This window comes from Oncorhynchus nerka, linkage group LG24, assembly GCF_034236695.1.
Source record: "Oncorhynchus nerka isolate Pitt River linkage group LG24, Oner_Uvic_2.0, whole genome shotgun sequence".
In the NCBI taxonomy this organism is placed as follows: Eukaryota; Metazoa; Chordata; class Actinopteri; order Salmoniformes; family Salmonidae; genus Oncorhynchus; species Oncorhynchus nerka.
Genome location: NC_088419.1, coordinates 58,524,606 through 58,551,978, shown reverse-complemented (window position 1 = coordinate 58,551,978; position 27,373 = coordinate 58,524,606). Strand labels below are relative to the sequence as shown.

General features: G+C 43.0%; 1 protein-coding gene across 4 annotated transcripts in view; it reads left to right on the top strand.

Annotated features, from left to right (window-relative positions):
* LOC115108290 (DNA-directed RNA polymerase, mitochondrial-like) overlaps nucleotides 1-27,373 on the top strand; it is a 93,770-nt gene that overhangs the window by 18,824 nt on the left and 47,573 nt on the right. For 3 of the 4 annotated variants that reach the window (XR_010460923.1, XM_029632442.2, XM_029632445.2), the window contains exons 5-11: nucleotides 3,883-4,069; nucleotides 12,576-12,725; nucleotides 23,535-23,702; nucleotides 24,021-24,191; nucleotides 24,311-24,550; nucleotides 26,042-26,836; nucleotides 27,008-27,130. Coding sequence is in view for 3 of the 4 variants with exons in the window: in XM_029632442.2 (XP_029488302.1) it covers nucleotides 3,883-4,069; nucleotides 12,576-12,725; nucleotides 23,535-23,702; nucleotides 24,021-24,191; nucleotides 24,311-24,550; nucleotides 26,042-26,836; nucleotides 27,008-27,130 (1,834 nt within the window). In the remaining variant the exon portion in view is untranslated. The remainder of the gene's footprint in view (nucleotides 1-3,882; nucleotides 4,070-12,575; nucleotides 12,726-23,534; nucleotides 23,703-24,020; nucleotides 24,192-24,310; nucleotides 24,551-26,041; nucleotides 26,837-27,007; nucleotides 27,131-27,373) is intronic. The other variant, XM_029632443.2, reaches the window with a different exon arrangement.

Genomic DNA, 27,373 nt, shown 5'->3' with positions numbered 1-27,373 from the left:
AATGTTACCAACACCTCCGCCTTTGCGGGATGCATAGGGGATATGGTTCTAGTGTAACCAGGAGAAGAGGCCTCATTTAACACATTCAATTAATAAGGCTTAAGCCATGTTTCAGTCAGGCCAATCACATAAAGATTATGATCAGTGATTAGTTAATTGACTATAACTGCCTTGGAATGTGAGATCACAATCTCTTTCAATAATGACAGGAATGGAGGAGGTCTTTGTTCCAGTGAGATTGTTAGAGCGAACACCGCCATGTTTAGTTTTGCCCAACCTAGATCGAGGCACAGACACGGTCTCAATAGGGATAGCTGAGCTGACTACACTGACTGTGCTAGTGGCAGACTCCACTAAGCTGGCTATCTCATTGTGGAGCTAGAGGAGTTAGAGCCCTGTCTATGTTCATAGATAAGATGAGAGCAACCCTCCAGCTAGGATGGAGTCCGTCACGCTTCAGCAGCAGGCCAGGCTTGGTCCTTTTTGTGGGTGAGTCCCAGAAAGAGGGCCAATTATCTACAAATTCTATCTTGGGAGGGGCAGAAAACAGTTTTCAACCAGTGATTGAAATGATTCAGTGAACAAGTTTATTAGCAAGTGCATCGGTGATGTTTTATCCACTGCGGCAATTAAAACCTTCCCCAACCAGAAACCGTGGATTGATGGCAGCATTCGTGCAAAACTGAAAGCGCGATCCAAGGCAATCAAACAAGCTAAGCGTCAGTATATGGCTCAACGGGTCAGACACGAGACGTATGTGGCAGGGTCTACAGTCAATCACAGATTACAAAAAGAAAACCAGCCCTGTCGGGAACACCGACGTATTGCTCCCAGACAGATTAAACAACTTCTTTGCTCACTTTGAGGACAGTACAGTGCCACTGACATGGTCCGCTACCAAAACCTGCAGGCTATCCTTCACCGCGGCCAACGTGAGTAAAGCATTTAAACGTGTTAACCCTCGCAAGGCTGCAGGCCCAGACGGCATCCCTAGCCGCGTCCTCAGAGCATGCGCAGACCAGCTGGCTGGTGTGTTTATTCAATCAATCCCTATTCCAGTCTGCTGTTCCCACATGCTTCAAGAGGGCCACCATTGTTCCTGTTCCCAAGAAAGCGAAGGTAACTGAGTTAAACAACTATCGCTCCGTAGCACTCACTTCCATCATCATGAAGTGCTTTGAGAGACTAGTCATATCATATCACCTCCACCCTACCTGACACCCTAGACCCACTCCAATTTGCTTACCGCCCCAATAGGTCCACAGACGACGCAATCACACTGCCCTAACCCATCTGGACAAGAGGATACCTATGTAAGAATGCTGTTCATCGATTAAGCTCAGCATTTAACACCATAGTACCCTCCAAACTCACCATTAAGCTCGAGACCCTGTGCAACTGGGCCCTGGATTTTCTGACAGGCCGCCCCTAGGTGGTGAGGGTAGGAAACATCTCCACCCTGCTGATCCTCAACACTGGGGCCCCACAAGGGTGCGTTCTCAGCCCTCTCCTGTACTCCCTGTTCACCCATGACTGCGTGGCCATGCACGCCTCTAACTCAATCATCAAGTTTGCAAACGACACTATAGTGGTAGGCTTGATTACCAACAACAACGAGACAGCCTACAGGGAGGAGGTGAGGGCCCTCGGAGTGTGTTCATCCTCAGGAGGCTGAAGAAATATTTCTGGTCACCAAAAACACTCACAAACTTTTACAGATGCACAATCGAGAGTATCATGTCAGGCTATATCCCCGCCTGGTACGGGAACTGTTCCGCCCACAACCGTAAGCCTATCCAGAGGGTAGTGAGGTCTGCACGCATCATCACTAGGGGCAAACTACCTGCCCTCCAGCACACCTACAGCACCCGATGTCACAGAAAGGCCAAAAAGATAATCAAGGACAACAACCTCCCGAGCCACTGCCTGTTCACCCCGCTATCATCCAGAAGGTGAGGTCAGTACAGGTGCATCAAAGTTGGGACAGAAGCTGTTTTTCAGTCTCGATCTCAAGGCCATCAAACTGTTAAACAGCCATCACTAACATTGAGTGGCTGCTGCCAACATACTGACTCAAATCTCTAGCCACTTTAATAATAAAAAATTGGAGGTAATAAATGTATCACTATTCACTTTAAACAATGCCACTTTACACAATGTTTACGTACCCTACATTACTCATCTCATATGTATGTACTGTACTCTATACCATCTACTGCTTCTAGCCTATGTCACACAGCCATCGCTCATCCATATATTTATATGTACATATTCTTATTCATTCCTTACACTTGTGTGTATAAGGTAGTTGTTGTGAAATTGTTCGATTACTTGTTAGATATTACTGCATGGTCGGAACTAGAAGCACAAGCATTTCACTGCACTCGCATTAACATCTGTTAACCATGTGTATGTGACCAATTAAATTTGATTTGATTGAGTTGTGAGACTCTGCTGTACAGCTCATCACTCCCCCTAACTGGGAGGGGGCCAGAGACAATTACTCAATGCCGACACATCTTTCTAGCTGCTTTTCTAGCTGCTTTGCACTTGGTGACCTCTGACTGTTTCATCCTAACATCTTTTGTGCCGACATGGATAACAATTTCCCTATACTCTCTACACTCGCCAGTTTTAACCTTAGCCAGCACCATCTTCAGATTAGCCTTAACGTCGGTAGCCCTGCCCCCTGGTAAACAGTGTATGATCGCTGGATTGTTCTTTTTAAGTCTAATATTGTGGGTAATGGATTCACCAATGACTTGGGTTTTCAATTTGTCAGAGCTAATGGTGGGATGCTTCAGAATCTCAGACCCTGTAACGGGTGGAGGATAGACCAGGGAAGGCTCGACCTCTGAATCCGACTCGGGGAAAACCGGTAAAATGTTTCTGTCGTCTGAATGAGTGACACCGGTTGAACATTCCTACAGCATTTCCTTCCAGAAGCCATGAGAAAATTGTCCGGCTGCAGGGACTGTCCGAGGGGATTTATACTACTATCTGTATTTATTGGTGGCACAGACACTGTTTCATACTTTCCTACACTTTATTTACCCTTGACTAACGATTGCGTCTGAAGCTGGGCTTGCAGCATGGCTATCCTCATCATAAGGCGATCGTTCTCCTGTATATTATGAGTACAGCGACTGCAATTATAAGGCATCGGAGGTCGTGTAGTACCATGTCCAAATAAAGCATCCGGGGTGAAAAAGTTGAATGAAAATAGTTGAGCGTTTTAAATATAAAACGGTAAATAAAAGTAAAAACCGTCAAGTTGGCAGATAGCAAAGTAACGTTATCAACAAACCGCACAGCAGTACGTAAACAAGTCCACAAGTTGTCACCGGAAATTACATCAAAACTCCTAGCTGAACCAATCTTAGTCCTGTCACCCCTTTCCCTTTATCAAGAATGGTCCACTACCCAAAGGACATCCAGCTAACTTGACACAACTGTTGGAAGCATTGGAGTCAACATGGGTCAGCATTCCTGTGGAACGCTTTTGACACTTTGTAGAGCCCTTGCCCCAACAAATTGAGGCTGTTCTTAGAGCAAAAGAGGGTGCAACTCAATATTAGGAACGTCTTCTTAATGTTTTGTACACTGTGTATGAGACACTTGGCCCCACCTTATGAAGACTAAGGTCAAAATATTGACTTCTATGTTTTTATACTGATAAATGTGCATTCCTAACTTTGAACTTCAAGCAAATAACATATTACCTAAAGATTGTGTTCAACACTTGTAATCGATCCGTTGCCTTTACCCCCAAGGCACTTGTCATCTGGACGTAGGCCTGGATATTTATGGCAAAATTCTGCTTTTTAGGGAATAATGTGTATTTTCTAACTCAACCCATTGTGTTTCCTGGTCTGTCCTCAGGGTCTTGCGTCAGATGGAGGAGGATGGCCTGCCTGTGGACGAGCTGTTCAGTCACTGTGTGTTCAGGCAGGATGAGAGGGACATGGTGCTCAGAGCCATCCACACCGTGCAACCAGACTTCCAGTCCAGCATCAACACTATCCTGCAAACCTGCTCCTCACCACTAGTCAAAGACTTCTACACAGAGGTAGGACACAAGTTGAACCATGAGTAAAGTAGAGTAGGCCCCTCAAGCCAAGAGTAGAGTAGACGCCTCAAGCCACGAGTAGACTAGACGCCTCAAGCCACGAGTAGACTAGACGCCTCAAGCCACGAGTAGACTAGACGCCTCAAGCCACGAGTAGACTAGACGCCTCAAGCCACGAGTAGACTAGACGCCTCAAGCCACGAGTAGACTAGACGCCTCAAGCCACGAGTAGACTAGACGCCTCAAGCCACGAGTAGACTAGACGCCTCAAGCCACGAGGAGAGTAGACGCCTCAAGCCACGAGGAGAGTAGACGCCTCAAGCCACGAGGAGAGTAGACGCCTCAAGCCACGAGGAGAGTAGACGCCTCAAGCCACGAGGAGAGTAGACGCCTCAAGCCACGAGGAGAGTAGACGCCTCAAGCCACGAGGAGAGTAGACGCCTCAAGCCACGAGGAGAGTAGACGCCTCAAGCCACGAGGAGAGTAGACGCCTCAAGCCACGAGGAGAGTAGACGCCTCAAGCCACGAGGAGAGTAGACGGCTCAAGCCACGAGTAGACTAGACGGCTCAAGCCACGAGGAGAGTAGACGGCTCAAGCCACGAGGAGAGTAGACGGCTCAAGCCACGAGGAGAGTAGACGGCTCAAGCCACGAGGAGAGTAGACGGCTCAAGCCACGAGTAGAGTAGAAGAGAGTCAAATAGAATAATTATCACATCTAGAGTAAGTAGACTGGACTAGAATGACAGAATAGAACACTACTTCCATTGTTGGAGACAGAAATGTCTCTTTTGGCCAACTGCCTTGCTGTCTGACACATAACATGCTTCTTCTCAGTCCATGCCTGGAGCCCTCTCTGAAAGCAGTGGTTGGACTAGGTCGTGTTTTTATGTCCTTATAACAAGCTCTATGAAATCATGGTGCATTAGCTACATGTATTTTTGAACATAGTGTACACTTCTTTTTAGACCTCATGTTGTTGTCCTACATACAGTCTGTTGGTAGAGCAAAGGAAACCAATATTCGGGAACAGAGAAAGCTTGATGAATTTATTGATGATGACATCATCATAGAAAAACAACAACTGACAAAGTAGGGTTCTAGGAGTAGTGATGAAGTGGGTGTTAAATAGGTGTTTAGTTGGGCTGACTGTAGAGTTGGAGCAGCAGTGTGAATGAGGAATATGCCAGCCAGGAGACCCTAGCACTAGCAGCAGAATGATATGATTGTCACTCCTCCTTTCATGTATCATGATATCCATTTTTAGACGTGGTGGCAAAACGCTGCTCTCTATCTGGTGGTGCTGCTGTGCTGTGCTTCCTCACACGATTCATTTCCAGCCAGTACAGTACACAGTTGTGTTTTTAGCAGTGCTGGCCCACGTTCATTCTCTTATATTTTGTTACTGGAGCAATAAATCGATATAGTTACATATCGGGATATTATTTTTGACGATCGATCGTATTGTTTTGACAATATTGCAATATTATTTTTGTGCTTTTTGGCTGTACCTGCACCAAAACTCCAATATTTTCCTTCATAGCTTGTTCTCCATTATCTTTTTAAATAGGCAGCCAATTTGCATTCAGCACTTCTATTTCCTTCCATGCCTATTTCCTTACCTTTTATCTTCGCTCCCTCTTGTTTGGAGCATTGATCACAGTATCGAAATACATATAGAATCGCAATACATATAGAATCGCAATACATATAGAATCGCAATACATATCCTAAAGGCACCCAAGTATTGAGATGATATGGTATTGTGAGGTCCCTGGCAAATCCCAACCCTACTTACATTATTTGTCAGGCTGACATATTGCAGGGTGCCGTGCCAGTAATGATATGCCTGGCTCTCTTCCTGTTAGGTCTCTGACGGTCTTGGAATTTGATGTTACAGTAATTCCCTAGGCCAATGTACACGGCCACCAACATAACCGTGGATTTTCTCTGCAACGTCACTATTACAGTTACACTTAGTTATTATCAGTAGCATTTCATTATTATTGTTGTTATTCAGTTTATTACTTATAAATATGAATCCATTAAATAAGAAATGGCAGGTTGGAAAGGAGCTGTCGCATTTTTCATATACGGAGTCAAAATAAAGCTATATGCCCATCTTGCCCTTGTCTGTTGGCTTTAATGAAAGAAACACAGATCCTATTTTGACGCACAACTCCATTCACATGAAGTCCGATGGTTTCTTTAAAATTTCCAAAAATATTTGCGTAACGTCACAAACCCTGCTGGTCATTCAATGGCAGTGGCCTTGGCATATGTTCCGTCAGAGCAGATGCCATAATGAGAGAAATTATGTAGCGTAAGTGACTGAAAACAGGCCTTTTTACAAGATTAAATCATGACAGGAGTGTTTGATTCTTATTAAAGAGTTGGAGTCCAGACAGGCTACTTCAGGAAACTTTCTGAATGGACTTACACTACCCTGGTCAAAAGTTTTAGAACACCTCCTCATTCAAGGGATTTTCTTTATTTTGACTATTTTCTACATTGTAGAATACTAGTGAAGCCATCAAAACTATGAAATAACACATATGGAATCATGTAGTAACCAAAAAAGGGTTAAACACCCTTGGCCTTGATGACATCTTTGCACACTTGGCATTCTCTCAACCAGAGTCACCTGGAATTCTTCCATGAGTTCCCACATATGCTGAACACTTGTTGGCTGCTTTTCCTCTGTGGTTTGACTCATCCCAAACCATCTCAACTTGGTTGAGGTCGGGTGATTGTGGAGGCCAGGTCATCTGATGCAGCACTCCATCACTCTCCTTGGTAAAATAGCCCTTACACCGCCTGGAGGTGTGTTGGGTAATTGTCCTGTTGAAAAACAAATGATAGTCCCACTAAGCCCAAACCAGATAGGATAGCGTATCGCTGCAGAATGCTGTGGTAGCCATGCTGGTTAAGTATGCCTTGAATTCTAAATAAATCACAGACTGTGTTACCAGCAAAGCACCCCCACACCATAACAGCTCCTCCTCCATGCTTTACCGTGGGAATCACACATGTGGAGATAATCCATTCACCCACACCGCGTCTCACAAAGACACAGCAGTTGGAACCAAAAATCTCAAATTTGGACTCCAGAACAAATGACAAATTTCCACCGGTCTAATGTCCATTGCTCGTGTTTCTTAGCCCAATCAAGTCTCTTCTTATTATTGGTGTCCTTTAATAGTGATTTCTTTGCATCAATTTGACCATAAAGTCCTGATTCACGCAGTCTACTCTGAACAGTTGATGTTGAGATGTGTCTGTTACTTGAACATTGTAAAGCATTTATTTGGGCTGCAATTTCTGAGGCTGGTAACTCTAATGAACTTATCCTTTGCAGCAGAGGTAACTCTGGGTCTTCCACTCCTGTGACGGTCCTCATGAGAACCAGTTTCATCATAGCGCTTGATAGTTTTGCAACTGCACTTGAGGAAAAGTTATTGAAATGTTTCGTATTGACTGACCTTCATGTCTTAAAATAATGATGAACTGTTGTTTCTCTTTGCTTATTTGAGTTGTTCTTGCCATAATATGGACTTGGTATTTTACCAAATAGGGCTATATTCTGTATACCCCCCTACCTTGTCACAACACAACTGATTGGCTGAATTGCATTAAGAAGGAAAGCAATTCCACAAGTTAACTTTTAAGAAGGCACACTTGTTATTTGAGATGCATTCCAGGTGACTTCCTCCTGAAGCTGGTTAAGAGAATGCCAAGAGTGTGCAAACCTGTCATCAAGGCAAAGGGTGGCTATTTGAAGAATCTCAAATATAAAATATATTTTGATTTGTTTAACACTTCTTTGGTTAGTACATGATTCCATATGTGTTATTTCATAGTTTTGATGTCTTCACTATTATTACACAATGTAGAAAATAGTCAAAATAAAGAAAAGGTAGCTGTTCTAAAACTTTTGACCGGTAGTGTATAGGCCTGTAGATAGAATCAGCGAATCCACACACGCACACCCCCGTAAAAGGACCCGTCAATCAAAGCAACCAGCGTATGTCAGACACAAGCAAATATTTATCCTTTCCTTAAAACTTATGAAAAAACCTAGCTCTACCTTAGGCTTTCCGAAAGTACGCTATAAGATAATGAATTGACAAGGAAAGTATGAAGGAGAGAGACAGCTATGCGATTCGTATAAAATTGACTGTCATTAAAATAGAAACAAATACATGTAAAATTTCCATTGCCTATTTATCAGCGTTTCATTGGTCTATAAATTAAGAAAATATTCTGTATCAAATTATACCATGCCAGGTGGGAAAGGATTGGTGCATTGTCCATTTGACACAACAGTAGGGCATTCTAGGCCTCAGAGCCAGAACAATCTTATCTACTGCTGTTGAATAATTTTTTAATAGTCACACATCCAACCTTTTTTTTGAAGGAAGACTGATTAAATTTTTTTTACACCTACTTCCTGTGTAACTAACAGGGCTGGGTAGGGTGTACCAGGAGAGCATATTATCTATCATATCCAGAAAAGGTCAACAGAACACTGTGCAACTGACTACATGTAAAACAGGTCAAACGACATACAGTTGAAGTCAGAAGTTTACACTTTACACATACACTTAGGTTGGAGTCATTGAAACTTGTTTTTCAATCAATCCACAAATTTCTTGTTAACAAACTATAGTTTTGGTAAGTCTGTTAGGACATCTACTTTGTGCATGACACAAGTAATCTTTCCAACAATTGTTTACAGACAGATTATTTCACTTATAATTCACTGTATCACATTTCCAGTGGGTCAGAAGTTTACATACACTAAGTTGACAGCTTGGAAAATTACAGAAAATGATGTCATGGCTTTAGAAGCTTCTGATAGGCTAATTGCCATCATTTGAGTCAATTGGTGGTGTACTTGTAGATGTATTTCAAGGCCTACCTTCAAACTCAGTGCCTCTTTGCTTGACATCATGGGAAAATCAAAAGAAATCAGCCAATTGTAGACCTGTACTGGTTCATCCTTGGGAGCAATTTCCAAACGCCTGAAGGTACCACGTTCATCTGTACAAACAATAGTACACAAGTATAAACACCATGGGACCACGCAGCCTTCATACCGCTTAGGAAGGAGGCACGTTCTGTCTCCTAGAGATGAACGTACGTTGGTGCGAAAAGTGCAAATCAATCCCAGAACAACAGCAAAGGACCTTGTGAAGATGCTGGAGGAAACCGGTAGAAAAGTATCTATATCCACAGTAAAACGAGTCCAAAATCGACATAACCTGAAAGGCCGCTCAGCAAGGAAGAGGCCACTGCTCCAAAACCACCATAAAAAAAGCCAGACTATGGTTTGCAACTGCACATGGGAACAAAGATTGTACTTTTTGTAGAAATGTCCTCTGGTCTGCTGAAACAAAATTCGAACTGTTTAGCCATAATGACCATTGTTATGTTTGGAGGAAAAAGGGGGACGCTCGCAAGCCGAAGAACACCATCCCAACCTTGAAGCACAGGGGTGGCAGCATCATGTTGTGGTGGTGCTTTTCTGCATGAGGGACTGGTGCACTTCACAAAATATATGGCATCATGATGAAGGGAAATTATGTTGAAGCAACATCTCAATACATCAGTCAGGAAGTTAAAGCTTGTTCGCAAATGGGTCTTCCAAATGGACAATGACCCCAAGCATACTTCCAAAGTTATGGCTAAAGGACAACAAAGTCAAGGTATTGGTGTGGCCATCACAAAGCCCTGACCTCATCCTTTTGAAAATTTGTGGGAAGAACTGAAAAAGCGTGTGCGATCAAGGAGGCCTACAAACCTGACTCAGTTACACCAGCTCTGTCAGGAGGAATGGGCCAAAATTCACCCAACTTATTGTGGGAAGCTTGTGGAAGGCTACCTGAAACGTTTGAACCAAGTTAATCAATTTAAAGGCAATGCTACCATATACTAATTGAGTGTATGTAAACATCTGACCAACTGGAAATGTGATGAAAGAAATAGAAGCTGAAATAAATCATTCTCTATACTATTATTCTGACATTTTACATTCGTAAAATAAAGTGGTGATCCTAACTGACCTAAAACAGGAGATTTTTTACGAGGATGAAATGTTGGGAATTGTGAAAAACTGAGTTTTTAAATGTATTTGGCGAAGGTATATGTAAACTTCCGACTTCAACTGTAGGCTATATGTACCAAGTGGCATCCTATTCACTGTATAGTGCACTACTTTTGACCAGGGCCTTGGGGCTCTGGTCGAAAGTAGTGTACTAAATAGGGAATAGGCTAAGGTGCATTGCAAACACCAGAGGTCTGCAACATTTACAATCTGCTTCTGCTTTCATAATTGAGTACTGGCTGAGAGTGAGAGAGAGAGTTGTTGTGCCAAGGTTTCATAACACTGTCTCATGAGTAGTCTCAATTACTGTCGGCATAAGCTCGTTAAAATATTATATGTACTATTTGGAATATGTATGAAGTTTTAGCAAATGCAGTTTGGTCTACTATTTAGACATTGTCATTGAAGATTTTGTGTTTTTATTCTTATAAAGCACACCGCCTTCTTAGTGGTCATTCATTTTGATTCCCTCTCCTGCCCTGGGCTGTGGCTTAGCTGACAGATAAGTATTTGCCAGGGGCCCTTGAAAACAGACAGTGAGGAGGAGGAAGAGAAAGACAGTGGGAGAGGCGTGCTAGTTGTCCCATTCCAGCCTATGCTGAAAGCCGGGCATCGCATGACACTGCTCCCTCTCTGGACAATCTCACAGCCCCTGGGCAGCAACAAGCATCTGACTCACTTCTTCTCACGCAAACAACAATACACATGAACAAATGCTTATTATTCAGTCCCCTCTCTTGGCCCAGCATGAACTGCCATAGTCAAGCTGAAACACAATGTCTGAGACCTACACAGAGATGTGTCTATATATGTCAGTATATATCCTGTCGTTTCTCAGCAGCAAAGCTTGCTCTTAAAAAAAAGATTAAGAGCCCGTCTACTCCACAGAGAAGGTAGTATTTTGCCATGATGTAGTGCAGCAGAGCCAATGCCCAAGTGATTTATCTCCCGGGTAACCTTTAGCTTTGTTTTGGCTGCGGTCCAATAGCGTGCAGTCTCTTCTCTTGAGGACAGATTTAGTGTTTGTCTCCTGGGTTAATAAAGCATCAACCCCTATGTAATGTGTTTTCTGATAATACCCAGTTGTCCTTGCACAGGCCACTGACGTCCTCTTTCAATAATAAATGACAACATGTATAAGCACACTGGACCTCTCCGTATGTAGGCCTACTCAGTACCCTTCCTGCTGGACCACTTAGCCAGCTCTGTATTTATATAATGAGTGTATATGGGTTTTTTAATTGGCTGGCTGCCATACCTTTGGTGCTGGTTAAGCTTAAAGCAGCAGCACATAACGATATAAGCATAGTTATTTTTTAATTAGCCACAGGGAGGGTGATGGGATTGAAGGTAATTTGCATATCTACTGGCCGTTAAATTAAGGCTTTGTGAGTTTGGTTTGCATTAGTTTGTGCCCTCGTTTCCTCCGTATTTGTCTCTGTCAGGTGACTGCAGGCACAGGGGGAATGATGGCATGGGCCTTAGTCCATTTTGTGCCATCACTCCAAGCACTAAACACACCCTCCCTGTTGGGCCAGTGGGCAAAAGGTCGCTGGTTCAAATCCCTGAGCCGACAAGGTGAAAAATCTGTTTGTGCTGTTGAGCAAGACACTTAATCATAATTGCTCCAGGGTCGCCATTGAATGGCAGACCCTGTCTGTGTCCCCGCTCTCCGAGGGTGTCTCAGGGAGAGTGGGATATGCAAAAAACACATTTCCAATTCACACGCGTGTATTAACACCCACTTGTACATGTGTGAAGTAGGACCAATATAAGTACACACTGCACACACACAGAGAGAGAACTACATTGACGTTAAATGTGTTACCATCAAATTCTAGGTGTTAGCAATATCCACACTCCTATGTAAAGACGTATACTGTGGTTAGATTTTCACTTTGATCTCGGAAATTAAATGCCAATCGGTCAAGGTACCAGCTCACAGTAATACAATTTGATGGCGCACACAGGACATGACTACACGTTTTAACAACGAGCATAATGAGCCATTTGTTTTGCTTTATAGTCTTGGGGAGCTGAGCGTCTAGTGATAAAAGGCTGGGTAAGGCTCAGCTCCCTGACCTGACAAAACCCTACCCATCAACACAGTCCCTCATTATTCAGCACACACACACACATACCCTCTTTGGCCAGGATTGTACACACACACACTCTCACACACACACACACATACACATTCCAAAATGTAACAAAGCAATGTGTGTATTCTCCACAAGGAAACATTGATGTACCAGAACTATTAAGTCTAATAATAGACTTTAGGTTTAATGTAGGCTCCCTTCTAGTGTGTCTCTCCTATGATGCAAGGTAATAGTCTCTCCCTGGAGATCCCAGTCTGTTTATGCCCCCCCCTTATCCTCTGCTCTGTCTGTGTGTTTCAGAGGGCAGATGCTAAATACCCCAAGATGGCCTTCAGCCTGGAGGAGCTGCAGGAGAGGTTTAGCCGTCAGCTGAGCATCGAGCAGGCCAGCACCATCACCATTCACTCTGTGGAGGCCATGAAGCCTGTCACCTCACACATGGCCAAGATGGTAAACAAACTGGCCACCTTCTCGTATAGTCTGGCCTAACTGGAGTAACACTGAAATATACTACTATAGTAATACATTATGGAATAGAAATACACTATAGTAATACAATATGGAATAGTAACACACTGAAATATACTACTATAGTAATACAGTATGGAATAGAAATACAATATAGTAATACAGTATGGAATAGAAATACACTATAGTAATACAATATGGAATAGTAACACTGAAATATACTACTATAGTAATACAGTATGGAATAGAAATACACTAGGAATACAGTATGGAATAGAAATACACTATAGGAATACAGTATGGAATAGAAATACACTATAGAAATACAGCATGGAATAGAAATACACTATAGAAATACAGCATGGAATAGAAATACAATATAGAAATACAGTATGGAATAGAAATACACTATAGGAATACAGTATGGAATAGAAATACACTATAGGATTACAGTATGGAATAGAAATACACTATAGGAATACAGTATGGAATAGAAATACACTATAGAAATACAGCATGGAATAGAAATACACTATAGAAATACAGCATGGAATAGAAATACAATATAGAAATACAGTATGGAATAGAAATACACTATAGGAATACAGTATGGAATAGAAATACACTATAGGATTACAGTATGGAATAGAAATACACTATAGGAATACAGTATGGAATAGTAACACTGAAATATACTACCATATTAATACAGTATGGAATAGAAATACACTAGGAATACAGTATGGAATAATAATACTGAAATATACTACTATACTAATACAGTATGGAATAGTAACACACTGAAATACACTATAATAACACGGTATGGAATAAAACTATACTGAAATAACACTGAAATAAACTATAGTTTATTGCCTGCACCTAGCAAACAGTTTTTAAATGATTTGGAACGGCAAGCCAGGCAGAATTAAACGGCCTATTTATATAATGAATATGAATTTGGAGGGCAGAAATGATGAAATATTAAAGCATTAAACCTCTCACTAAAGGCTTCAGTCATACAATAGTTATACTGAAATCCAAACTGGTTCTCTAGTAAATTGGTAGGAATGTCTCACCCTATGTTCAAGAATGGCCTTTTTCCTTTTATTCAGATTACAACCTCTCACTTTCAGTTATTTGAAAAGGAAATCATCTCAAATATTGCTATTTTTAAAACAAGCCTTAGAAAGTTGGTTGCAATTTCAATTTAATCCACCAGAAAAGACAGAACAAATAATAAAACAAATATTGTGGTTAGTTTCTATTTTTAAAACAAACCATAGAAAGTTGGTTACAATTTCAATATAATCCACCAGAAAAGACAGAACAAATAATACAACAAATATTGTGGTTAGTTTAACCATATTTGGAAGTTGATTTACTTTTCAAATTATTCAAATAGTTTATTGCCTTGCTAGGTGCAGGCAATAAACTAGAGTGTATTTAGAGTGTATTTCAGTGTGTTACTATTCCATACTGTGTTACTAGAGTGTATTTCAGTGTGTTACTATAAAAATATTTTTAAATAAAAAATAAAAAAAGGTATAATCGTCATAAATTATATCATAAATAGGACTGGTGGAGTTATGTCACACATGCAGCTAACAAAAACATATGGAAATGTCTGCTCTAGCCATAATTACAACCAACTATTTGCACCGTTTCCGCAAAAATGGAAGAGGAAAGTGGAAGGGGGAAAAAGTAAGGAACCTGTCTGTCAGCCCTGCATTAAAGACCATAATTGGTTAAAGAAATTGTGATAAATAAAAAAAGTATACCAGTTTAATTTATTAAGGACCAAGAAATTGACAGTCGTGCAGTATAGATTGCAAAATAGTTTGGAAGAGATTTTTGACGTACCATGGCACATGGTTTATGAACTGATACGCAAAATGATGCCAGATTCAAAACTTTGAATTTTACCATTTTAAATTATTATACGAAATTCTTGCAACCAATATAATGTTATTTATATGGGGGATACAACCTTCCCAGCTCTGCAGATTATGCTGCAAAGAGACAATCATTAGATCTTTCTTTTTTTTAAAATTACTATCCATATGTAGCTTGTTTTTGGTCATAGGTCCAGGAATGGCTGAAGAATTGCAATATTTACCCGGAGCTAACCCTGCAGATAGCACTACTGGGTGACATTAACCTAACCCTGCAGATAGCACTACTGGGTGACATTAACCTAACCCTGCAGATAGCACTACTGGGTGACATTAACCTAACCCTGCAGATAGCACTACTGGGTGACATTAACCTAACCCTGCAGATAGCACTACTGGGTGACATTAACCTAACCCTGCAGATAGCACTACTGGGTGACATTAACCTAACCCTGCAGATAGCACTACTGGGTGACATTAACCTAACCCTGCAGATAGCACTACTGGGTGACATTAACCTAACTCTGCAGATAGCACTACTGGGTGACATTAACCTAACCCTGCAGATAGCACTACTGGGTGACATTAACCTAACCCTGCAGATAGCACTACTGGGTGACATTAACCTGCAACCTACTGGATAGACATTAACTGGGATGACATTAACCTAACCCTGCAGATAGCACTACTGGGTGACATTAACCTAACCCTGCAGATAGCACTACTGGGTGACATTAACCTAACCCTGCAGATAACACTACTGGGTGACATTAACCTAACCCTGCAGATAGCACTACTGGGTGATAACCTAACCCTGCAGATAGCACTACTGGGTGACATTAACCTAACCCTGCAGATAGCACTACTGGGTGACATTAACCTAACCCTGCAGATAACACTACTGGGTGACATTAACCTAACCCTGCAGATAACACTACTGGGTGACATTAACCTAACCCTGCAGATAACACTACTGGGTGACATTAACCTAACCCTGCAGATAACACTACTGGGTGACATTAACCTAACCCTGCAGATAACACTACTGGGTGACATTAACCTAACCCTGCAGATAGCACTACTGGGTGACATTAACCTAACCCTGCAGATAACACTACTGGGTGACATTAACCTAACCCTGCAGATAACACTACTGGGTGACATTAACCTAACCCTGCAGATAACACTACTGGGTGACATTAACCTAACCCTGCAGATAGCACTACTGGGTGACATTAACCTAACCCTGCAGATAGCACTACTGGGTGACATTAACCTAACCCTGCAGATAGCACTACTGGGTGACATTAACCTAACCCTGCAGATAACACTACTGGGTGACATTAACCTAACCCTGCAGATAGCACTACTGGGTGACATTAACCTAACCCTGCAGATAGCACTACTGGGTGACATTAACCTAACCCTGCAGATAACACTACTGGGTGACATTAACCTAACCCTGCAGATAGCACTACTGGGTGACATTAACCTAACCCTGCAGATAGCACTACTGGGTGACATTAACCTAACCCTGCAGATAGCACTACTGGGTGACATTAACCTAACCCTGCAGATAGCACTACTGGGTGACATTAACCTAACCCTGCAGATAGCACTACTGGGTGACATTAACCTAACCCTGCAGATAGCACTACTGGGTGACATTAACCTAACCCTGCAGATAACACTACTGGGTGACATTAACCTAACCCTGAGATAGCACTAACTGGATAGTGACATTAACCTAACCCTGCAGATAGCACTACTGGGTGACATTAACCTAACCCTGCAGATAGCAGTACTGGGTGACATTAACCTAACCCTGCAGATAGCAGTACTGGGTGACATTAACCTAACCCTGCAGATAGCACTACTGGGTGACATTAACCTAACCCTGCAGATAGCACTACTGGGTGACATTAACCTAACCCTGCAGATAGCAGTACTGGGTGACATTAACCTAACCCTGCAGATAGCACTACTGGGTGACATTAACCTAACCCTGCAGATAGCACTACTGGGTGACATTAACCTAACCCTGCAGATAGCACACATTAACCTAACCCTGCAGATAGCACTACTGGGTGACATTAACCTAACCCTGCAGATAGCACTACTGGGTGACATTAACCTAACCCTGCAGATAGCACTACTGGGTGACATTAACCTAACCCTGCAGATAGCACTACTGGGTGACATTAACCTAACCCTGCAGATAGCACTACTGGGTGACATTAACCTAACCCTGCAGATACTGGGTGACACCTAACCCTGGATAACACATTAACCTAACCCTGCAGATAGCACTACTGGGTGACATTAACCTAACCCTGCAGATAGCACTACTGGGTGACATTAACCTAACCCTGCAGATAGCACTACTGGGTGACATTAACCTAACCCTGCAGATAGCACTACTGGGTGACATTAACCTAACCCTGCAGATAGCACTACTGGGTGACATTAACCTAACCCTGCAGATAGCACTACTGGGTGACATTAACCTAACCCTGCAGATAGCACTACTGGGTGACATTAACCTAACCCTGCAGATAGCACTACTGGGTGACATTAACCTAACCCTGCAGATAGCACTACTGGGTGACATTAACCTAACCCTGCAGATAGCACTACTGGGTGACATTAACCTAACCCAGATAGCACTACAGAACCTAACCCTGCAGATAGCACTACTGGGTGACATTAACCTAACCCTGCAGATAGCACTACTGGGTGACATTAACCTAACCCTGCAGATAGCACTACTGGGTGACATTAACCTAACCCTGCAGATAGCACTACTGGGTGACATTAACCTAACCCTGCAGATAGCACTACTGGGTGACATTAACCTAACCCTGCAGATAGCAGTACTGGGTGACATTAACCTAACCCTGCAGATAGCACTACTGGGTGACATTAACCTAACCCTGCAGATAGCACTACTGGGTGACATTAACCTAACCCTGCAGATAGCACTACTGGGTGACATTAACCTAACCCTGCAGATAGCACTACTGGGTGACATTAACCTAACCCTGCAGATAGCACTACTGGGTGACATTAACCTAACCCTGCAGATAGCACTACTTAACCTAACCCTGCAGATAGTGGGTGACATTAACCTAACCCTGCAGATAGCACTACTGGGTGACATTAACCTAACCCTGCAGATAGCACTACTGGGTGACATTAACCTAACCCTGCAGATAGCACTACTGGGTGACATTAACCTAACCCTGCAGATAGCACTACTGGGTGACATTAACCTAACCCTGCAGATAGCACTACTGGGTGACATTAACCTAACCCTGCAGATAGCACTACTGGGTGACATTAACCTAACCCTGCAGATAGCACTACTGGGTGACATTAACCTAACCCTGCAGATAGCACTACTGGGTGACATTAACCTAACCCTGCAGATAGCACTACTGGGTGACATTAACCTAACCCTGCAGATAGCACTACTGGGTGACATTAACCTAACCCTGCAGATAGCACTACTGGGTGACATTAACCTAACCCTGCAGATAACACTACTGGGTGACATTAACCTAACCCTGCAGATAGCACTACTGGGTGACATTAACCTAACCCTGCAGATAGCACTACTGGGTGACATTAACCTAACCCTGCAGATAGCACTACTGGGTGACATTAACCTAACCCTGCAGATAGCACTACTGGGTGACATTAACCTAACCCTGCAGATAGCACTACTGGGTGACATTAACCTAACCCTGCAGATAGCAGTACTGGGTGACATTAACCTAACCCTGCAGATAGCACTACTGGGTGACATTAACCTAACCCTGATAGCAGATAGCACTACTGGGTGACATTAACCTAACCCTGCAGATAGCACTACTGGGTGACATTAACCTAACCCTAACCCTGCAGATAGCAGTACTGGGTGACATTAACCTAACCCTGCAGATAGCACTACTGGGTGACATTAACCTAACCCTGCAGATAGCAGTACTGGGTGACATTAACCTAACCCTGCAGATAGCACTACTGGGTGACATTAACCTAACCCTGCAGATAGCACTACTGGGTGACATTAACCTAACCCTGCAGATAGCAGTACTGGGTGACATTAACCTAACCCTGCAGATAGCACTACTGGGTGACATTAACCTAACCCTGCAGATAGCAGTACTGGGTGATCTGAAAAGTCAGTCAATCGATCAATAATATTATAATACTTTTAGCAAAAAAAAATATTTTCAATTTACAATCTGTAGAAACAATGAGAATAGAAAGGTTCAGAACTTTGTGAAACATCACATCAGTTGAGAAATATATGGCAAATATAAATCCAATATGGATTATGTTAAGAGATAGATGGGAGGGGTTGAATGGAGCTGAAGGTTGAGACTAATAACAACTAATAATAAATAGACTGTGTCGATAAAATGTATGTAGTATGTATAAGCTGGAAATACAGGCCTAAGGGTTGTTGTTCACTAGTTTACTCCAATTGGGGGAGGGGTGCTAGGGTTAGACAGTAATACAGGAAAATATATATATATTTTTAAAGTGTGTGTGCGTGTGTGTTTAAGCAATATAGCACGAGGGGGTGTGGTATATGGCCAATATACCATGGCTACGGGCTGTTCTTAGGCACGACGCGAACCAACCTCAAAAAGCACTAATCGCTCAGCACTACCAATGACAAAATCATATATTTTCATGATGTTGATGTATTTTTTTTCATGTTCAGTCAGTGTCATCTGTGAGAAAAGTTTCTGTCCAGACTTCAGTCAAAACTTTGAACATTATGCATTGAGGCCACCAGACATCAGCTATATTATTCCTGCGATGTGTCCCTCTCCCCATATCTCAGTGGTCTGGGGCCAGGCATTGGCATTTACAGTTTAAACTCTCCCTGCATTTCCAGACAATGTTTCAGACTGGGAGCCGGAGGACGAGGGTCCCTGGTGGTCCTGCAACATTTACAGCAGGCAGAGCAGCATGATAATATATTGTAATGAGGCTCTCCTGAGGAGGGAGCTGAGTCACCTTTACAGGCCAGGCCAGCCTATCTGCTCGGTGTCAGCTGGGCTCTCTCCTCCTGGCATGGATGGGGGACTATGACAGTCCCATGGATGGAAGGCTGACCTGGTTTTACAACCTGGCTGGAGACGTCTGTCCTCTCACCATCTCTGAATCTGAACACATACAGATGCACCAAATATATTGGCACCTTTCCATGATTCACTATTTCTTCTCAAATAAGTTGAAATTGAAAAACCTTGTGTTCACACGTGTATTTGTTTGATTTACAACTGCACAGGACCCAAAAATTTTAATGTATTTCACCTGTGGTAAGGTGCAGGTGCCTACCGGGTAAAAATAGCCATTCAATCAGTTTTTCAAAGAGAAAACATAATATTCTGCTTCATTGATCTCCATTGAAAAAGTACAAGGGTGCCAAACATTGTACAAAATATTAGGAACGCCTTCCAAATATTGAGTTTTGTATTTATTATGGATCCTTTGGCAACAGCTACTCTTCCTGGGGTCCAACAAAATTAAGGCAGTTGTAATGTTTAAAAAAAAATGTTATAATACATCCACTGGCTTTACTCAAGGGGGGATATGCCAGTGGCATGTCGTTAGTAAAGATTTTAAAAAGTAAGGGGCCTAGACAGCTGCCCTGGGGAATTCCTGATTATACCTGGGGGGGGGGGGATGCGATGCAGATGCAGGGTGGTATGCTGCTGGCTTAATAAGTGTAAGTGCTTGTTGAATGTCCTCCCCTTTAAGCGTGCTGAAAGTCTGTCAATTTGTTTACTGAAAAATAGCATTGGATCTGGTCAAACACATCCAAATGGTTGGTAACAGGCTGATTGGTCGGCTATTACTTTTGCTTCCCTCCATGCCTGAGGGAACACATTTTCTAGTAGGCTTAAGTTGAAGATATGGCAAAAAGGAGTGGCAATATCATCCGCTATTATCCTCAGTAATTTTCCATCCAAGTTGTCATACCCGGTGGCTTTTTCACCTCTTCCACACGTACTTTACGGAATTCAAAATTACAATGCTTGTCTTTCATAATTTGGTCAGATATACTTGTGTAGTGTCAGCATTTGTTGCTGGCATGTTGTGCCTAAAGTTGCTAATCTTGCCAATAAAAAAAATATTAAAGTAGTTGGCAATATCAGTGGGTTTTGGGATGAATGAGTCATCTGATTCAATCAATCAATCAAATGTATTTATAAAGCCTTTTTACATCAGCCGATGTTACAAAGTGCTGTACAGAAACCCAGCCTAAAACACCAAACAGCAAGCAATGCAGATGTAGAAGCATGGTGGCTATGAAAACTCAATAGAAAGGCCAGACCCTAGGAAGAAACCTAGAGAGGAACAGGCTTTGAGGGGTGGCCAGTCATCTTCTGGCTGTGGCGGTTGGAGATTATAACAGAACATGGCCAAGATGTTCAAACGTTCATAGATGACTAGCAGGGTCAGATAATAATAATCAGCGGAGTTTTCCTTTTTGCCCAAAATGTAATTTAAGGTGCGCCAAAGCCTTACTATCATTCTTTATGTCATTTATCTTTGTTTCATAGTATAGTTTATTCTTCTTTTTATTCAGTTTAGTCACAATTTCTCAATTTGCTGTACGTTTGCCAGTTGGTTGTACAGCCAGACCTCTTTTGCCATTTATTTAGCTTCACCCCTCTCAACCATACAGTTGCACCCCCTTTTGCCATCAGAACAGCCTCAATTAGTCGGGAAATGGACTCTACAATGTATCGAAAGAGTTCCACAGGGATGCTGGTTAATGTTGACTCCAATGCTTCCCACAGTTGTCAAGTTGTCTGGATGTCCTTTGGGTGTTGGACCATTCTTGATACACACAGGAAACTGTTGAGTTTGAGAAATTCAGCAGTGTTGCAGTTCTTGACACACTCAAACCGATGCACCTGGCAGCTACTACCCAGGGTTTCCGTTAGGAAAATGTGTCGCCGGACATTTGTCCTGCAACATTTTAATTTACAGGAAATTTGAGAAATTTTCCGGACCCATATGCATTGGGTGCGTAAACCTGATTAGGGGGGTCCACCCATGGTACTCAGGATGACATAAATCACATTTAGAATGGTAATTCATAAAAAACAGAACATGCAAGTCGACGAATTAGAAGCACAAGCATTACGCTACACTCGCAATAACATCTGCTAATTATGTGTATGTGACCAATAAAATTAGATTTGATTTGATGATGCTTACCGAATTCTGATGTGAACTTTGATGTGCATTAGACTAACTGGTTACATTTACTTTTCCTCGGCCAACAAGATGATTAGCGAACAGCAAAATCACCAGCCTGTTTCAAACTACTATAGTAGAAAAGTTTAGGCTACATATTCTATTGGTTAGCTTGTCGAGAAAGAAATAGACTGTTCCAAACAGACTCGGGGACAGTTGTGGGACAATATTCATACCAACATAAATAAAATAACACTAAAAAGAAATCTCTGATGCAACAGATCAGAACGTTTAGCTTAAAATGTTGATAAATTATTATTTCTTCACATTATAAGTGCAGCAATGCGCACAAAGCAGTAGGCTACGTGCAAATGTACGTTCCGTAATGCAATTAGCGGGAAACCACCTTTGTCAAAAGGGCACTGCACATGTGAGCGGTTTCATGTGATAGAGATGAAAATATCCGTTAGAAATTTAGAATAGAGGAGATCTAATAGGCTACTTTGAAGCAAGGTAAGACATGCCTCAAAATATGTATTAAAATGTTCAGGTTTTAAACCATTGTTTTCAAAATGTGTGTGTGACGCACTGATGAAGCCTGCCTTCCATTTTCAAAACAACTCAGAACTAGTTCTATCACTAGAAAATGGCTACAAAAAGACCCTCCCACAGTGACACAATGGATAGTGATTGTAAAAGAAGTATGACCTTTGCTTTAAGAACTCAAGAGGACAGAGGTGAAGATTACTGGGAAAATTGGTATTAAAAAACCCAACTCAGAAATCTCTGACTTCCAACTTCAGGGCATTCAAAAAAACGCATGGCAAAAAAACGAGCTCCGACTGGGAATTACAGCTCCGCAACTCTGTCTAGAGTGCCGATTTTCCTGACTTTAAGATCGCTGACGTCATGATTTGACCTTTTGTCTTTCCAAGTTCCCAGTTGTCTTGAAAGCACCACAAGATGCAGCAGCAACATATTTTCCACTCATAGGCTCTGTATCTGTATGCTGTACGCTTGTGATATATAAGATGCATAACGAATATACTATACACAAGCCTATTTAATTCCACTATATTAATTTATAGACAGATAAGCATGATCAGTCAAATATATTTCCATCAATGAATCGGCTAAAAAGCATTATTTCGCAATGGGATTTTTTTTCTTTCTCCTGGACAATTGGCTGGCGCAAATTTTATTCATCGTCTTTAAAAATATATATCGGACAAAATCTGGCTATTACCTAGCCCTGCTATTACCATACCCTGTTCAAAGGCACTTAAATATTTTGTCTTGCCCATTCACCCTCTGAATGGCACACATACACAATCCATGTCTCAATTGTCTTACAGCTTAAAAATCATTATTTAGCCTGACTCTTCTGTATCTACACTGATTTGAAGTGGATTTAACAAGTGGCATCAATAAGGAATCATAGCTTTCGCCTGGTAAGTCTGTCATTAGAAGAGCAGGTGTTCCTCATGTTTTGCACACTCAATGTATTTGGCCTCAATTGTATGTGCTGAATACCACAGATACTACAGATATAATTGTGTTTGTTGTTTAACCTTAAGTCAAATTTGAACTCATGTCCAGAGTGGATATAAGGCAGAACATGTTTTTATCCACACAAGACCATGCAGTGAGACCATGTTGTCTGTTTCAGCGGGACCTTCTGGCAGTGCAGCGGTTAGTGTGGCACAAAGCCCTGGTTGGGGCCCTGAGGGAGGGCAAGATAATCTTGGCCAGCAGCACCCAGAAAGCCGTCAGACTCAGCCTCTACCCCTACCTCTGTCTGCTGGATGAAAAGGACTATGTAGACATCATGATCCAGGTATATAACCCGCTGAATACTATCAGTATATTGGTGCTTGGGTCATACACACATCTGTTGTTTTAAATCTCTCCTTTTTGAAAGGTGATGATCTGAATGATCCAAAGTTGAATTTGACTTTCCGCAATGTTCTGCGCTCGGATCCCTCAGATAAAACCCACTGAATCCCAGCAGTATCTATGAACTTGGGTCCTATAGACCTCTGTTGTATTTAGAGTTCAGGGTTGAGGTTTATTTAGCAACTTTGTAGCATTGCATAAAATGTAATTCTATAAAATCCGGATAGTCCTAATCATGTTGCTCTTTGTCTGTGGTCAGAGTCTGTCCAACCTGCCTCCCAGTGGGGAGTCTCTCCACATCCTGGCCAAGGAGCTAGGCAACCGGGTTCACAACAGGTTCTGCATCCGCATGAAGGGACACAATCAGATGGTGGACAAGCTTAGTCATATCTACAATGAATATACTGAGCTGCTGGCCAAAGACTCTAAGGTATGACACTCCTCCACATCTGGTCTTTATCTGGTCTTTATCAGCATGCAATTAGAAGACGTATCAAATTATTGACCTACTGTTTGACTTAAAGAAAACCTCCTTACTGTGCCTTGCAGGAGTTTGACGTATTGCCTAGGGAGCGATGGTGGAAGCTGGAGGCGGAGCATAGCTCTGGTCCCTCCCTGCTGGGGGACGAGACCCACTGGCCTCACATGGTGGTGGTGGAGCTGGGTACCTACCTGGTGGACCTCATGGTCAAGCACATGAAAGTGAACAGCGACCTCCTCAACTCTGCCTACGACCGAAAGCTCATCCCTGTGCTCTACCACATGTACACCTTCCGCAGTAACAAACAGGTAAAGAATATACTAGAGTAGAATTGTTAGTTGAAGTGATTTTATGCCAGTTATTTTCTCCCAATTTATTCACCCAATTTCCCAGGGTTAGTGTTGGTTCCTCAGCTCATGCCTTAATCTTCACGTCGGCATTTATGAGCGAAATCGATCAGTAGTGCAGCAGTGAAAAGCAGCCAGAACATAACAGGTGACCTTGGTTTTGGACAGGGCTGTCTGTCATAGCTTCTCCATCTGTCTTCAGCTCTCCTCTCTCAGCTCAGCTCCCTCATATTACTCTCTGCCTGCATGGTCTGGCTCATAGACATATGAATAATAAAACCGCTTTCCCTGCAAGAGTGGACGGCGGTGCAGTTGAGTAGGACGAATGGCTTCCAAACTAATCCTTTTTTTACTGTCCCCTTAATTGGCTGGCTGATTTACTGTCCTGGGATAACTGACAAGGAAATTAAGACACTTTCTATACTGTCCTCCGAGCCTCGTTCCTGGTGGGGGGAAAAAGCACCTGCCGGCATCTCAACCTGGTGGACTTGATGTGCTTTGACAGTCGAAGCTTGTCTCTGGCCACCCATCCTTCTGCTGTTCTGGCTCAGAGGGATAGAGGGTAGGCCAGCAGGGGTGCAGTCTAATGATTTTACAGCATGCACAGTTAAGCTCTGCCTGGTTGATGGACTGAATCTGTTATAACATCTCTCTCTCTTTAGCTCTCTCTGTGCACTGTTGGTTTATACTGTGGTGCTGTTCAATTCTGTTTCTGTCTGTCTGGGTTTGGATGGTGAAGCCTTTCAGGGAGTAGTTAGTTCATCTCCAGCTGTCACGTGATTAAAACTGCTATGAACTGGGTTCCCGAGTGGTGAAGCGGTCTAAGGCACTGCATCACAGTGATAGAGGCGTCACTACAGACCTGGGTTCGATCCCAGGCTGTGTCACAACCGGCCGTGATCGAGAGTGCCATAGGGCAGCGTGCAATTGGTCCAGCGTCGTCCGGGTTAGGGGAGGGTTTGGCCGGGGGGGCTTTACTTGGCTCATTGTGCTCTAGCGAATCCTTGTGGCGGGCCGGACGCCTGCAGGCTGACCTCGGTTGTCAGTTGAATGCCTCGGTTGTCAGTTTCCTCCGACACATTGGTGCAGCTGGCTTTTGGGTTAAGCGGGCGGGAGTTAAGAAGTGCGTTTTGGTGGGTCATATTTCGGAGGACGCATGACTCGACCTTCGCCTTCTGAGCCTGTTGGGGAGTTGCAGCAATGAGACCAGATCGAAATTGGGGAGGAAAATGGGGTAAAAAATAATAAATAAAACTTCTATGAACCAGACACCTTAGCTGAAGCCATTATTAATGTGTTGTTGTCTCAGCAAATAAGCCTGACTGTTTTACTGAAGCTTAATTGAAACATTCAGCTCTGTTTTGAGCTTATATTTGATTGGACTGGTACTGTATTTGTATGTACTGTATTTAATGTAATTAATTAGATCTCTTGTGATGTGATTGGCTCCAGGTCGGCTTCATCAAGCCGCACCCCATCCTGACGCAGATGCAGCAGGATGCCATGGACACCACGCTGACCTTTGACTCCTACGTGATGCCCATGCTGTGCCCGCCCGTGCCCTGGACCTCGGCTAAATTCGGCGCTTACCTCCTCACCCCCACCAAAATGATGCGCGCGGTGGAAGGCGCCAACCAGCATGAGATCCTGCTGGAAAAGTGCCAGGATGCTGACCTCCATGCCGTGCTGGACTCCCTCAACCAGCTGGGCAACGCAGCCTGGAGGATCAACCAGCCCTTGCTGGACATCATCATCTCCATCTTCAATGACAAGGGTAGTGAGAAGCTGGATGTTCCGCCGCCCAACTCTGAGGCTCCTAAGATTCCCCGCTACAACCAGCAGGACTCAGCCACCTTCACCTCAGCCGAGAAGGCCCACCTGAAGAGGGAGGTGGTTAATGCCAAGAAGAAGTGCAGTGAGATGCACAGCCTCAGGATGGACGCCCTCTATAAACTCTCCATCGCCAACCACATGAGGGACGAGGTCTTCTGGTTCCCCCACAACATGGACTTCCGCGGGCGCACCTACCCGTGCCCGCCCTACTTCAACCACCTAGGCAGCGATGTGACCAGGGCCGTCCTGGTGTTTGCGGAGGGGAAGCCCTTAGGGCCGGGCGGGCTGCAATGGCTGAAGATCCACCTGGTCAACCTGACAGGCTTGAAGAAACGCAGCTCGCTGGCAGGCAGGTTGGAGTACGCCAACACAATCATGGAGGACATCCTGGACTCTGCAGACAACCCCCTCATCGTCAGTCTGCTAACAATGTTTTCTGTTTCTTATCATACTGTTGGAGCTCGTAGATTGAGATTATTATTCTACACACTGGGAGATAATCGAACCGTTGAGTAGTAATGTTGTGTATCTAGTACTGCATTGTTTTGAGTATCTAGTACTGCATTGTCTATGTTTCCATGGCAGGGTAAGAAGTGGTGGCAGAATGCAGATGAACCCTGGCAAACCCTGGCCTGCTGTATGGAGATAGCCAACGCCGTCAGGTCACCTGACCCCACACACTTCATCTCCCACTTTCCTGTACATCAGGTAATGACGTTGACCTCTAACCCCTACCACTTGACCCTCCATGTAGATCTGAAAGGATTATATAGGTACAGTTGAAGTTAGAAGTTAACATACACTTAGGTTGAAGTCATTAAAACTCGTTTTTCAAACACTCCACACATTTCTTGTCAACAAACTATAGTTTTGGCAAATTGGTTTGGACATCTACTTTGTGCATGACACAAGTTATTTTTCCAACAATTGTTTACATACAGATTATTTCAC